The 15,801-nt window shown below is 46.5% G+C and overlaps 1 protein-coding gene across 8 annotated transcripts in view; it reads left to right on the plus strand.

The window, feature by feature from the left end:
- T3dh (Type III alcohol dehydrogenase) overlaps positions 1 to 15,801 on the plus strand; it is a 175,513-nt gene that overhangs the window by 78,916 nt on the left and 80,796 nt on the right. For 7 of the 8 annotated variants that reach the window (XM_084586250.1, XM_084586248.1, XM_084586242.1 and 4 more), the window contains 2 exons: positions 2,173 to 2,325; positions 10,598 to 10,696. In XM_084586250.1, the coding sequence (XP_084442376.1) occupies positions 2,173 to 2,325; positions 10,598 to 10,696 (252 nt within the window). The remainder of the gene's footprint in view (positions 1 to 2,172; positions 2,326 to 10,597; positions 10,697 to 15,801) is intronic. The other variant, XM_084586246.1, reaches the window with a different exon arrangement.

Consider the following 15,801-nt stretch of genomic DNA (forward strand, 5'->3'; position numbering starts at 1 on the left):
TACCTGTCTCATTTCTTCAGTTGAACGCATTTGATAGTTTACACTTGTCTAGGCGCAACCTTCATCTTTCGTCCTGTCCTTGTGAGCTATGTGTAAAAGGAAACTTTTTTTGGGTTGATGTGAATAGTTTCTGTGTGCACAAAGTTTATTGCGCATGCCCCTCTTTCATAAAGAGGGGAAGGCTGCAGTATTTATGACAAGGAGTGTTCTGTCATTTCTATCGATAAACATACTGCTGCGGCTGGCCCAGTCAGTCGGGCACCTGCACTCAGCAGCTGAACGTGGTTGTGGTCCTAGGACAGTGCTACATGAGCATTCCAAGATGCCTTCTTTGCTCCCTGATGGGGCCTTTTAACGGGGTAATAGCTTAGGGCCAGTAATTAAATAGTAATAATTGATTAACCAGTCTAGAAATGCTGCCAGCTAGACCACTCAACAGCTCCTCTGTTTCATTACTGGGCAAGGAGGACACCCTTTGGCCACACGAGAAAGAGGGGCTGCACTCTTCTCCCAAGGTTCATTGTTTTGCACTGAATGGCAGAGGTGGCACACCACTGTTCAAAGTTATAAGCATACTTTATTTCTCTCAGAGAGAAAAAGGCCCCCGGGCAAAAGCTACTTACAAAGTAGCTTGACTGGGCCCGGAGCCTTCTTCAGGGCAACATACAGCATTCATAGGTGTTGACGGAACATAAATAAGAGACTTCATGGTCAATAAATACAAAAATATAAACATGTGAACAATTTTCACCAACAGAAAGAATTTGAAAGTGGGAACAATGGAACAAGTAATAAAAAAAAAGAAGAAACAGATACCGACAGGCAAATATCAAATATAAAAATCCAGAACATACTACCACTCAGCTCTCCCAGAATCCATGAGGACGAAAACAAACTACGCTTGTAAGCATATGTTATTTCTGAGATAACACAGACAGCAAACGGAGGCACGGCAGAAAAACACAACACTAGATACTCAAGAGAAAAAACTATCATTATTCATGATATATTTCAGGACATTCCTCAACAATGTGTTCTTCTTGAGACCGGTATTTTCATGCCACCATTCATTTGCATTCAATGTAGCCGGTATTAAAACTTCATCATTTGTTTCCTATAATTAGTACGTAGCTGAGGTACTGCCCATTTGAGTTTTTGGCGTGTATCTCTAGGTTGGTTTGTTTGTTTTAGGGATGCTAATTTGCGAAGGAAGTTACTCCGGTGCGAAGCCTTAGATTTCATTAGAAGCAAAACGTTATATTGCAGTATTTTGTTCACTGGTGGAATATTATGTTGAACAAATAACGGTGGTGTATGTGCTAGGTAATCTGCAGATGAAATAATACGAATCGCTTTTTTTTGCATGCGAAGAAGTTGGTTTATATGTGTACGGGCAGCGGTTCCCCAGACGAAATGGCAGTAGTTGATTTGTGAGTGAAATAATGCATGGTATATCATTTTCTTCATTTCCATTGGAAGCATATCAGGACATCGACACAGCACACCTACAGTTTTTTGCTAAATTACGAGTGATGTGTTGAATATGGTCAAGCCACTTAAGATGCTCGTCAAAAATTACTCCTATAATTGCTTCTTAACGACTTCAACGTTATTGACTCCGAGGGTTAGTGACAGAGGTGTGAGTGTTATGCGGTTTACAGGACGAAAAATTATTGCTTTGGATTTTTTGGTGTTCACGTGTAAGGAATTAAGATTAGACCAATGTAGCAATTTTTCTAAAATTGCATTTCCAGTAGCCAGTAATTCATATAAAGATCTGCTGGAAAAAAACAGGCTAGCGTCATCGGCGTAAATTATAAATTTCGCCACGTCTGTAATTTTTGCAAGGTCATTAATATATAAATTAAACAGAAAAAGGCCTAATATACTACCCTGCGGAACACCACATTTTATATGTTCAAAAGAGGAGCACAAGCCATTAATGCTAACACATTGTTCGCGTTTGTTGAGGTATGATGCAATTAGCTGCAAAGCATTTCCTCTGACTCCATATCTACGCAGCTTATCTTCTAGAATATTGTGATTAATGCAGTCAAAAGCTTTACTAAAATCAATAAATATACCTAAAGTCTTCTATATTTTTTAAAATTAGTTCTTTTTGTGTAAGTAAAGCAGACTCAGTTGACAGGTTGGCACTTTTTTGTTATGCAGCCATGCGCTCGAGTCGTACACGGCCATTCCGTTCAACCAGCGCACCCCGTGTCCCCCAAACCCGATCCAGCGGCCAGCCTACCAAGGGAGCAACCCTATCAGCGACATCTGGTCCCTGTACGCACTGCGCATCATCCGCAAGTACTTCAAGAGGTCAGTGGCTAACATCAAGCCAATGGGGTCAGGGAACAAACTTGAGGAACTAGAGGGTATGAAATGGGATGTCATAGGGCTTAGTGAGGTTAGGAGGCCGAATGAGGCATATACTGTACTGAAGGATGGGCATGTACTGTGTTATCGAGGTTTACCAGAGAGGCGACAACTAGGAGTAGGTTTCCTTGTCAATAAGTATATAGTAGCGGGTAATATAGATGAATTCTATAGTATTAACGAGAGGGTGGCAGGCATCGTAATTAGGCTTAATAAACGGTATAAACTGAAGGCTGTACAGGCCTATGCACCTAGATGTAGTTATGATGACCAGGCAGTTGAAAGCTTCTACGAAGATGTAGAATCGGCAATGCGAAAAGTAAAGACGCAGTATACTGTACTAGTGGATGACTTCAATGCCAAGGTAGGGAAAAAGCAGACAGGAGACAAGGCAATAGGTGATTATGGCATTGGTTCTAGGAATAGCAGAGGGGAGTTACTAGTTGAGTTTGCAGAGTGCAATAACTTACGAATCATGAATACCTTCTTCAGCAAATGAAAGAACCGGAAATGGACATGGAAAAGTCCTAACGGGGAAACTAAAAATGAAATCGACTTCATAATGTGTTCAGCCCCCGCCATTATGCAAGATGTAGAGGTAGTCGGGAAAGTGCGATGCAGGGACCACAGGATGGTGAGGTCCCGAATTATCCTAAATCTGAAGAAGGAACGCAACAGATTAGTAAGAAAGAAACCCATCAACGAATTAGCGGTGAGGGGGAGGGCAGAAGAGTTCAGGATCTTGCTACAGAATAGGTATCCAGCTCTAACCGAGGATGGCGACATTACCCTAGAAGCAAGGAACAATAATTTCAGAGATATCATTACTGAGCGCGCGGTAGAAGTAGTAGGTAGGATAGTTAGAGAGGATACCGGTAAGCTGTCTAAGGAGACGAAAGATTTGATTAAGAAACGCCAGAGTATGAAAGCTTCCAATCCAACAGACCAGATCGAATTGGCCGAGATATCAAAGCTAATCAATAAGTGCAAGGTGGCCGATATAAGGAAGTATAACATGGAGAAAATTGAGCATGCTGTAAAGAACGGGGGAAGCCTTAAAGCGGTAAAGAAGAAATTGGGCATAGGCAAAAACCAGATGTATGCGATAAGGGACAAGGCGGGCAACGTCATCACGAATATGGACAAGATAGTCAAAGTAGCCAAGGAGTTCTATACAGATCTCTACAGTAGCCAAAGTAGTCAGTCAGGACTGTAATGAGATTGGTGGTAGGGAAAAACAGTCAGACGTTCCACCAGTGACGAAGGACGAGGTCAAGAAAGCAGTAGAAACTATGAAAAGGGGGAAATCAGCTGGAGAGGATCAGATAACTACAGATTTGCTGAAGGACGGGGGGGATATCGTGCTAGAAAAACTGGCCACCCTGTATACGCAGTGCCTGGTGTCATCGACGGTACCGGAACCATGGAAGAATGCAACCATTATCCTCATTCATAAGAAAGGGGACTCTAAGGACCTTAAAAATTACAGATAAATCAGCTTACTGTCTGTTACGTATGAGGTATTTACTGAGGTAATCGCTAATAGAATCAAGACAACCTTAGACTGCAATCAAGCAAAGGATCAAGCAGGGTTTCGGAAACGGTACTCTACTATCGATCATATCCATACCATCAATCAGGTGATAAAAAAATGCTCGGAATATAACCAGCCCTTATACATAGCATTCATTGATTACAATAAAGCATTTGACTCAGTTGAAACCTCGGTGTTGATGCAGGCATTGCGAAATCGGGGTAGACAAGCCGTACGTGAAAGTGCTGGAAGATATACAATCAAACCCGGATATATCGAACTCGAAGGGGATCGCGAAATAGTTCGATATATCGATAATTCGATATACAGAAATCGGCTTGGGACAGCACTTACGATGCGAAAAAACGATACCGTATTTGTCGCGTAATCAACTCACTGGCATAATGAACCCACCCTCCACTTTTGCACTCGAGAATTTGGAAAAAAAAAAGGTCAGGGCCACCTCGCTCACATGCAAGCGATTAAGCGATCCCAGCGACGAGCGGCAGCGACAGAGCAAAAAATTTCCAACTTGTTGGAACTGCGTCCCTCTGCCGTTCGAGCCACCGCCGCGGCAGCTCAAAACAAGGTTTCTGTATCACCGCGGCAGAAATCACCAGCGTTTGGCTTGCATGTCACACTCCGTTTGGGTCGTCTCATCTGCAGCTCATTTCTTGAAAGGCGTGCCAAAATGCTGCGCAGCGATAACGTCGCGCGTGTTTATCTTTTGATAGCTCCTGCGGCGGCGGGGAGCGAACTTGGCAGACTGCCTGTGATGGCTTGATTGCACAAGCCTGGTTCGATTTATGACGCTGCGCTTGGGACGGGTGTAGTCCACTGCCATAAAATCATTGAAAAGCGTGATATAGTAGCTGCAAATGCTGTTTGAAGCGAAAAATGCTAAAAGCCGGTGCCATGATCACAGCTGACCGCGTGCTTTCGTTGATTCATACTTGCAAGGATAAACGACTCCCACAAAAAAAAAACAAAAAAAAAACGCTTCGTAACACCATATTTTGCGCTACGCCGCGCGTACAGCACAACGATAAGAATAGACGACTCGCAAAAAAATACATACATATATATATAGATCTGCTGCTTCTTAACTTCCGCAGGCGCCATAGCCACGTCAGCCGCCGCGCACAGAGGGTTCGCAACACACGCTGGAGAAAGCGTCCGACGTTCTGTCTGAAAACGGGCTGAGTTGGCTTGGCGCATGCGTAGCGCGTGCTACTGCGAACGAAGGCCGGGAAAAAGGAAGGAGAGAGATAGCTCGGCAAAAGAATGGATACACCCTTGTGCTTCGCTCTATCGGGTTTTTCCCCCTCTCCTTCCCACCGGTTCTCTCTGGTTCATTCACGCACCTGGCTTGCAAACTTCACGTGCCAGCATGCGGGAAACGATAACCGCAGATGTGCGCGCCTTTGGGGAATGGTCGGGGGCGCTGCCCTAACCGAACTGTCCCCTCTCATTCCTTCCGCCGTAGCTTGAAAACGTCACACCGCAAACGGCCGAGGGTGACGCAATCGTCTTTGGGAAAGGCACACATTCCAGTGCGTGGTGTGGAGTTCGATATATCAAACGACCGGTGAAATTGAGTTCGATATATGACGCGGCTTTCCTATACTTTTACATGGGATTTTCAAGGGGATATTCCGTGAGTTCGATATAACCAAAATTCAATATATCCGGGTTCGACTGTATATAGTGGCTGCCCGTTATACTAAGTGGCACGGGCAGAGGCTCTTTATTTTTCTTTCCTTTTCATGCCTCAACATAATATATGTATATAGTGGCTGCACAGCAACCATAGTTCTGCATAAAGAAAGTAACAAAATTCCCATAAAGAAAGGTGTTAGGCAAGGAGTCACAATCTCCCCAGTACTATTCACAGCTTGCTTAGAGGAAGTATTCAGAGACTTGGAATGGGAGCAGTTAGGGATAAGGGTAGATGGAGAATACCTCAGTAATCTGTGATTTGCTGATGACATTGCCTTGCTAAGCAACTCGGGGGATGAACTGCAAATAATGATTGATGACCTAGACAGGAAAAGTAGAAAGGTAGGCTTGAAAATCAATATGCAGAAGACTAAGGTAATGTTCAACAGCCTCGGGAGGGAACAGCAGTTTACATTAGGTAGCGAAGTACTGAAAGTAGTAGGCGAATATGTCTACTTAGGACAGGTAGTAACCGCAGATCCGGACCATGAAAAGGAAATAACAAGAAGAATAAGATTGGGATGGAGCGCATTTGGCAAACGTTCGCAGATTATGACTAGCAGCTTACCGGTATCGCTCAAGAGGAAAGTATACAACAGTTGCATCTTACCTGTACTCACCTATGGGGCTGAAACGTGGAGGCTAACCAAGAGAGTTCTACTTAAGTTGAGGACAACCCAGAGGGCTATGGAACGAAAAATGGTAGGGCTAACATTAAGAGATAGGAAGCATGCAGAGTGGGTCAGAGAAATAACTCAAGTTACCGACATTCCAGTGGAAATTAAGAAGAAGAAATGGGCATGGGCAGGGCATGTAGTGCGAAGAGAGGATAACCGATGGTCGCTTAGGGTAACAAACTGGATTCCAAGGGAAGGAAAGCGTAGCAGAGGGCGGCAGAAAGTTAGGTGGGCGGATGAGATTAAGAAGTTCGCAGGGGTCAAGTGCATGCAGCTAGCACAAAACCGGGTTAAGTGGAGAAATATGGGAGAGACCTTCGCCCTGTAGTGGGTATAATCAGGCTGATGATGATGATGTTGATGATTCTAGTCTTCAAGAGGTCAGTGGCTAACATCAAGCCAGTAAGGTCAGGGAACAGACGTGAGACTTTCAGTCTTCAAGAGTTCAGTGGCTAACTTCAAGTCAGTGGGGTTAGGGAACAAACATGAGACATTCTAGTCTTCAAGCTGTCAGTGGCTAACATCAAGCCAATGGGGTCAGGGAGAAAACGTGAAACATTCTAGCCTTCGAGAGGTCAGTGGCTAACCTCAAGCCAATTTAGTCGAGGAACAAATGTGAGACATTCTAATCTTCAAAAGGTCAGTAGCTAACATCAAGCCTGGGGTCAGGGAACAGATGTGAGACATTGTAGTCTTCAAGAGGTGGCTAACGACAAGCCAATGGGGTCATTAAACAAACGTGAGACATTCTAGTCTTCAAGAGGTCAGTGGCTAATGTCAAGCCAGTGGGGTCAGGGAACAAACGTGAGACATTCTATTCTTCGAGAGGTCAGTGGGTAACATCTAGCCAATGGGGTTAGGTCAAGTCTTCAAGAGGTCAGTGGCTAACATCAAGCCAATGGGGTCAGGGAACAAATGTGAGACAAAACAAAGGGAAGGTTCCAAGAAAGGCAAGCATAGCAGCAGAAAGTTAGGCGGACGTCTAGCGGATGGAGGTGGCACAGGACCGGGGAGTTAATTGGAGGGCCTTTGCCCTGCAGGGGATACAGCCAGCTGGTGATGATGAAACTGGGCTTTTATGGTAATTGAGGGCAACAAGTTAGTATTGGAAGACATGGCATGCTGATGCGTGTAACATTAGACATAAGAACCTTCCAAGGCTCATCAGCTCTAGATAACTGCATGATGCGCAAGGAACTGTTTTATCAAAATCAGGTTTCTTGAGTGATCTAGCACATTCTCAGATGCTTTGATATATTGAGTCGAAATGGACGTACACTTCATATCTTAGTGGACATCGAGCAATTGAGTGGGGAAATATTAACAGATTAAATAAATAATTAGGTGGCTGCCGTGACTTCTAATTAGCTTGGACTTCCATGTTCCTTCTGCTGCGCATTTGATGCCAACAGTGAAACCATGTGTTGTGTCTTTTGGCTCACGCAGTGGGGTGACACTCCCATACAAGCAATGGGGCGGAAAAATCGCTGGTGACACTAGCGGCTCCTGTTTTTTCGGTGGTAAACACTCGGATCGCTAAATTGCATCTGTACCCACCCAAGAGTAGAACAGGTTATATGCATTAAATTTCTATATTTTGCCATTATTAGCACTGAAAAAATTATTAGCAATGTGTACGACCGGTAAAATCCTCAGATTTTACCCGCAATTGGAACGCATTATTGTTCGCTTCGGAATTGCGCGTGCCCCTCTTGCCGCAATATCGAATTTTGGTTATATCGAACTCACGGAATATCCCCTTGAAAATCCCATGTAAAAGTATAGAAAAGCCGCGTCATATATCGAACTCAATTTCGCCGGTCATTCGATATATCGAACTCCGCACTACGCACTGGGAAGTGTGCCTTCCCCAAAGACGATCGCATCACTCTTGGCCGTTTGCCGCGTGACGTTTTCAAGCCACGCGCGGAAGGAATGAGAGGGGACAGTTCTGGACAGCGCCGCGCCCATTCGCCAAAGGCACGCGCATCTGCAGTTATCGTTTCCCGCGCGCCAACACATGACGTTTGCAAGCCATGTGTGTGGGTGTGCCCATTATTTTGCCGAGCTCTCTCCTTCAGCACGCGCTATGCATGCGCCAAGTCAGCTCAGCCCGTTTTCAGACAGACGTGGGACGCTTTCTCCAGCATGTGTTGCGAACCCTCTGCGCTCGGTGGCTGACGTGGCTATGGCGCCTGCGGACGTTAAGAAGCGGCAGGCTTTTTTTTTTTTTTTTTGGCGGGAGCCGTTTATCTTTGCATGTATGAATCAAGGGGAGCACGCCGTCAGCTGCTGCGATCATGACGCCCGCCCCAAGCGCGGTGTGATAAATCGAACCAGACTTCTGCAATCAAGCCATCACGGGCACTCTGCCAAGTTCGCTCCTCGCCACCGGAGGAGCTATAAAAAGATAAACGCGCCCTGACGTTATCGCTGCGCAACATCTTGGCACGCTGCCAAGAAATGAGCTGTGGATGCGACGAACGAAACGGAGTGACACGCGCCATCGGCATGCAAGCGAAAACGCTCGCGATTTTCTGCCGCAGCGACACAGAAATCTTGTTTTGAGCTGCCGCGGTGGCTCGAGCGGCGACCGGGACGCAGTTCCAACAAGTTGGAAATTTTTCGCTCTGTCGCTGAGATCGCTCAATCGCTTGCATGTGAGTGAGCTGGCCTTAAAGCATTTTTTTTTTCAAATTCTCGGGCGCAAAAGTGGAGAGAGGGTTCATTATGCGAGTGGGTTGATTACGCGGCAAATACGGTATCGTTTTTTCGCATCGTAAGTGCCGTCACAAGCCAATTTCTGTATATCGAATTATCGATATATCGAACTTTTTCGTGATCCCCTTCGAGTTCGATATATCCGGGTTCGACTGTAATTTGCCCAATCATCTTTAATTGTTGCTTCAAAAATGCAGTGCTTACCTCATGGTAGAGAAAAAAATGGTCCATCAAGTTATTGCCCAATATCTTAGTACTGCCAGTTCTCAAAGTGCTCTGAAAAAATTTTGTACGGGTGAATGTTGAGTTCTTACAATAAATGTAACATTCTAACCATACTCACTATGGTTTTAGGAGCAACCTTTTAACAGAAGTGCACTTCTGAAAAGAAAAAGAAAATAATACTTTAAGGCCTTTTGAACAGGAACTATTCACTTTGAACATTTTCTTTCAGCTTTCAAAAGCTTTCCATTGACTCAATTGCCAAAGGTGGTCAAAGTCAAGCACTATGGCTTTCATGGAAAATTTGTTGGAATGATTTTATTCTGCCTTATTTCTTGTGTCCAGAAGCTAAGAGTAAACAAGGAGGGTAATCAGACACCGAGCACTGTTTTGGGACCATTGCTTTTTCTCCTTTAGTGTTAGCGACATCATCACTGCTCTCCAGAGCCAACAAAAAAAGCAGACCTGCCTCATGCAGGACCTGAATTGCTAACCACAGACCTTTAGGCCTCGCAATGAGCTGATTTATGCGCTCCCCAGTTCATCTTCAAACGGGGTAATTGCTCATTCAAATAGTTTATGTGGTCGAGGGTGGGAGGCTTTATAATGAAATTATCATAGCATGAGCACGTCGAAATGATCGGGGGCTAATTGTCGAAGGTTGTTTACATTACATTCTTAATGTGAAACAGCATATTAAACATTTTGGAAAATGCAGTGTGGTGTCCCTCCTTCATCTCTGTCCTGTCTTTTGCGCTGTAGTTATGGAGCATTAAACAAAATAATTCTTTTATGGGACACCTGTCAAAAGTCGATGCTGGTGTCACGTGGCTTGTGCCCAAAACTCGAATTAATTATGGCTGCCAAATTTCATGCTGTTAAAGGAAAACTTTTTTTTGGGCTAGTTGGTGCATGTTTCAGAAATATAGAAGCACCAATACAGACCTGGACAGGCGCTTACTGATAATCGATTCTTTATTGAAAAAGCACATACAATATATAGGTGAGATGGGGCATTACTAACCAGAGGCAGTAAATTTTGCATGGTGTAGAGTGCCATAAAAGTTATAAAAGCATATGTGGGGTTAGATAAAACAACTAAAGAGAAGATAACAGGTGCTGTTCCTCTTCTTCCACTCTCATTAAATAGCCTGCCTTAATGGATGCATCCTTGCAGTCAGTTTGTAACTTGTGCTCACATGCTGTTCAGTTACTGCATTCATATACGGGCAAGTGATGCTGCTAATCATGTTCGGGGGGTGCATACTGCTGAGCCTTTCTTCTGGCTCTTTGCTATCTGAATGTGTTGTCCGGTGTAGCAGGTTGTTCCTCTTTCCCGCAGGGCTGTCTTTGACCGGGCAGACGTGGAGGCCAGGTCCCACATGCATCTGGCTAGTGTCTACGCTGGCATTGGCTTTGGAAACGCTGGTGTGCACCTCTGGTGAGGGCTTTTGTTGCTTAGAGGTCTCAGATGGTACACAGTGGTTGGGGCACTCGACTGCCAAGCTGGGTTCAATCCTGGGCGGCCATGTTAGGCAGATCAAACTTGGTACCCATGTTTTAACAAAGAACCCTGCATGGTTGAGACTGAAGGCCTAACGCCTCAGGAGCGAAGGAACAAGACTGCTGTTGATTGGCATCAGAACAAGACTGCCCGCCGAGGCTGCACGAGCCACAACCAAGCACCATCTTTAGCTCCGTTCGATTCAGCCGTGGTTCTCTGCCCCACCGGAACCGGTTCACGGTGCGTTGCACCAAAGTGCTTGATTCACAGCGTTCCCTGCACCACCACCTACGATTGATTTTGATGCAGTTGTGGGGCCGCTCTGGTGCAAAGAATCGCGACACCCTCCGAGGAGGAGGTGCAGAAAAGTGGTACACATGTTGACGGCGTTAGCAGACGACGCACGCTGCCAATGACATGCTTGTAAATATTGATGGCCCACTTTGGGGCATTTTTTCCCGTCATTGACCGATCCGGCGTCATTCATTCTCTGTAAAAATGGCTTGTTCCTCTCGGGTCTCTTGTGGCAATCTGAATAGCCCGCTGAGTTCAAAGCTGAAATATCTAGCAACGGCGATTCAGTTGTACAGGAACTTGGTTAATTGCGGTCTCTCCAAACCAGTCGATCGGCCTCAGTCTAAACCACGATGTAATAACTGTGCTGCCGCGAAGGAAGGCATGGCGTTGGTTTCCTCGAAGGACTCCAGAAATTCTTTAAAAATGACTTGGACGGTGTTGTCGTCGGTGGCCTCACGAGGCACGAAAATAGCCTCACCGTGAGAACTAACAGCTCACGGCCAATGGGAACAAGCAAGCAGATGACAAGGCTCGATTGAAAATTTCACATCAGTAATGTGTGACGCTGCTGCACCAGCTGCACCTAAGCCACAGAACTGGAACTGCACCTGACTGGCACCAGCGGAACTATTTCAGAATCGGTGCCGAGAACCAGTTCTGAATCGAACAGACCTTTTATTTTCTTTGCCGCGCCCAAGAGGGTGGTACAGGGCCCCCCGCCTAGACTGGAAGTCGAGACAGGGACGGAGGGCCAGCGATGGCACTGGAGCAGGAAGTCAGGCGGCGATGCGAGACTGTGTAAGCCAGATTAAGGCGGTCTAGGCTGACGGTCTCTGCCGAGCCGTTCTCTAGGAGGGTAGCGGTTTTCAGAGTGCGATGGACAACGCAGAAAGATCCGTCGTAGGCCGGCGTTAGTGGAGCTCGGACAGCATCGCGGCGCACAAAAATGTGGGTCGAAGTGGCCAGGTCAGGGTGCGCAAAATGGCGTGGTGGTGGAACGGACGAGGGGGAGTAGGCCGGAAGTCTTTAACGCAGTCCAACTGGCATTTAAGGAATTCTTCGGGTTGGGCTGGGAGCTGCTGTGATGTAAAGAAGTCTCCTGGAAAACAGAGCACTCCATACACCAGCTCTGCAGCTGAGCACTATAAGTCTTGCCGGATGACGGCCCCGTAGAGCAAGGGGCACAAGGGGTAAGGAGTCGACCCATGTGGTGCTACTGAGGCGAGCAGCTAGGGCGGCCTTCAATTGATGGTGAAGGCGTTCCACCATGCCGTTGGCACATGGGTGATACGCTACGGCAGTGCTTGGCACCGAGAATATGATTAACACTTTCCTGTCCGCGCCTATTCCCATCGATAGCCCGCTATCGATAGTTTCACGATTCAAATTTTCCCGATGTCAGAGCGCTCCTTGACAAGTGATGTCATTCAATGGGAAATAGAGGAACCCTTCTTTCAGTTTTGCTTTTGATTTAATTTTTTCGCCGAGCCACACCCATCCAGACGGTCTCCGGAGTCAGGTGATCGACGCTCCTTGTTTACATCATGGCGTTGACGTTGCGCGCTCCCGTTGCATAGAAACAGGTGTTTCCGCAGAAGTTGATGCATCGGAAAGCTCGTTTTTGGACGCGAACAGCAACAGGGATGACTTGGAAGACGAATTCAGCTCTTCAGACTTTAGCACTGACAGCGAAACTGCGTCAAATCGACCCGTAACGTCAACAGCCATGCTCCGATAAGTGTCGCCCGCTATCGATGGCTGAATTTTCCCGCTTTCAAAGCGCTTCTTAATGAGTGGCACTATTCAGTGGGAAATAGAACCTTTCTTTCAGTTTTGGTTCTGGTCTTATTTTTTCCGCCGTGCCGCGCTCGTCCAGGTGGTCTCTGGTGTCGGGTGATCAGCGCTCCTTGTTTACATCATGGCGTCGACATCGCGCAGTTCCACGGAAGTTGACACTTCGGAGAGCTCGTTTTTGGATGCAAACAGCGAAACTATGTCGAACCGACCCGGAACATGAACAGCCATGCCTCGATAAATGTCACCCGCTATCGATGGTCGCGTTTTCCTGCTTTCGAAGCATTTCTTGATAAGTGGCATCATTCAGTGGGAAATCGAAGAACCCTCCTTTCAGTTTTGGTTTTGGTTTTATTTTTTCCGCCATGGGGCGGGGGGGGCGCCCGTCCAGATTGTCTCTGGAGTCGGGTGATCGGCGCTCTTTGTATACATCATAGCGTCGACATCGCGCAGTTGCGCGGAAGTTCACACATTGGAGAGCTCATTTTTGGATGCGAACAGCAGCAGTGATTACTCTGAAGACGAATTCAGCTCTTCAAGACTTGCGCAGACAGCGAAACTATGTCGAACCGACCCGGAACGTGGACAGCCACGCCTCGATAAGTTTCGCGTTCGCTTTCCCAAAAATTTCCGCTTTTGCTGCGCGCTGATCGATCACTGTTCTGAAGGTCACAACTGTTATCTACAGGGTGACGTCTTTTGGGTAATACAGTCGAACCCGGATATATCGAACCCGGATATATCGAATTTTGGTTATATCAAACTCACGGAATATCCCCTTGAAAATCCCATGCAAAAGTATAGGAAAGCCGCATCATATATCGAACTCAATTTCATCGGTCGTTCGATATATCGAACTCCGCACCACCACGCACTGGAAAGTGTGCCTTTCCCAAAGACCATCGCATCACCCTTGGCCGTTTGACGCGTGACGTTTTCAAGCCACGCGCGGAAGTAATGAGAGGGGACAGTTCAGCTAGGGCAGCGCCGCGCCCATTCCCTAAAGGCGCGCGCATTTGCGGTTGTCGTTTCCTGCGCGCCAGCACGTGACGTTTGCAAGCCATGTGCGTGAATGAACCAGAGAGAACCGGTGGGAACGAGAGGGGAAAAACGCGACAGAGCGAAGCGCAAGGGTGTACATATTCTTTGGCGAGCTATCTCTCTCCTTCCTCTTTCCCGGCCTTCGTTCGCAGTAGCATGCGCCAAGCCAGCTCAGCCCGTTTTCAGACAGAACGTCAGACACTTTCTCCAGCGTGCGTTGCGAACCCTCTGCACGCGGCGGATGACGTGGCTATGGCTCCTGCGGAAGTCAAGAAGCGGCAGATGTTTTTTTTTTCTTTTTGCAAGAGTCGTTTATTTTTATTGTTGTGCTGTAAGCACGGTGTAGCGAAGCGGATTTTTTTTTTCTTTTATTTTTTGCGGGAGTCGTCGTTTATCTTTGCATGTATGAATCAACGAAAGCACTCGGTCAGCTGCGTTCATGACACCGGCTTTTAGCATTTTTTGCTTCAAACAGCATTTGCAGCTACTATATCACGCTTTCCAATGATTTTGTAGCAGTGGACTACGCCTGCCCCAAGCGCAGCGTGATAAATCGAACCAGGCTTATGCAATCAAGCCATCACGGACAGTCTGCCAAGTTCGCTCCCTGCCGCCGCAGGAGCTATCAAAAGATAAACACTCCGCGATGTTGTCGCTGCGCAGCATCTTGGCACGCTGCCAAGAAATGAGCTGTGGATGAGACAACCGAAACGGAGTGCAACATGCAAGCGAAAACGTTGGCGATTTCAACCGCGGCGACACGGCAACCTTGTTTTGAGCTCCTGCGGCGGCTCGAACGGCAGAAGGACGCAGTTCCAACAAGATGGAAATTTTTTGCTCTGTCGCTGTCGCTCGTCGCTGAGATCGCCTAATCGTTTACATGTGAGCGAGATGGCCTTAACGCTTTTTTTTTTCTAAATTCTCGGTTGCTAAAGTGGAGGGTGGGTTCATTATGCGAGTGAGGTGATTACGCGAGAAATACGGTATCGTTTTTTCGCATCGTAAGTGCCGTCCCAAGTCGATTTCTGTATATCGAATTATCGATATATGGAACTATTTCGTGATCCCCTTCGAGTTCGATATATCCGGGTTCGACTGTATTACTTGCCGCGGGCAACGCAGGGAGTTGCGTTTTTCGCTAGAGGCCGGCCAGGGGTCGACCTCAGTGTAGTCCATTTCGACTACTGTTTTCTTTCCTAACTCATCGAATACTGTATACAGAAAGCTAGAATTTGCTGCGATGTTACATTTGTCTCTTTTATACAAAACCTATATTTTGGAAATTTTGTGTTTTATTGTATCGAGAAACTTTGATACTTTTGTGTGTTTTCTTTTTTTAGCCACAATTTTTTCTGGTAGTTCTTTTTTTCATCACTTATAAAATAAATGTAGGGATTGTCACCAATGCCATTGTGAAGAGGAATTCCTCCTCTACAATTTGATACTAGACACTCCAGTACCAAGCAAGTTTTCTTAAAAAAAAAAAAGAAATATTAATGACACCAACCAAAAACCACCCCTTCTCACGAACATTAAAGTGTTAAGGGAAGCAAACAGGGAGGACTCAACTGGCGGCTATGGTCAGTTGTCACGGTGCAAGGACAACCAAATCGAGATACCCACGCAGAGATGAAGATGCGGGAAACAGTCTTCGCAATATCAGAAATGGAGACTGCCTCCGGCCAACGAGCGAAGTGGTCGACCATGGTCAGGATATAACGGTAGCTTCGAGACACGGGTGAAGGGCCTACGATGTCAAGATGTACATGGTCAAAACGACTCCCAGGTGGTAGGAAGGCCTGGGAAGGCGTCTTGGTGTGACGGCAGACCTTGGTCGTCTGGCAGGGCAGGCAGGTGTGCCCAAGTGTGCACATCGGCGTTGATTCCGGGCCTACCATAGTGCTAGGTGT

Source organism: Amblyomma maculatum, unplaced genomic scaffold (genome assembly GCF_055883805.1).
Source record: "Amblyomma maculatum isolate TAMU_Amacu unplaced genomic scaffold, ASM5588380v1 scaffold_15, whole genome shotgun sequence".
NCBI lineage: Eukaryota > Metazoa > Arthropoda > Arachnida > Ixodida > Ixodidae > Amblyomma > Amblyomma maculatum.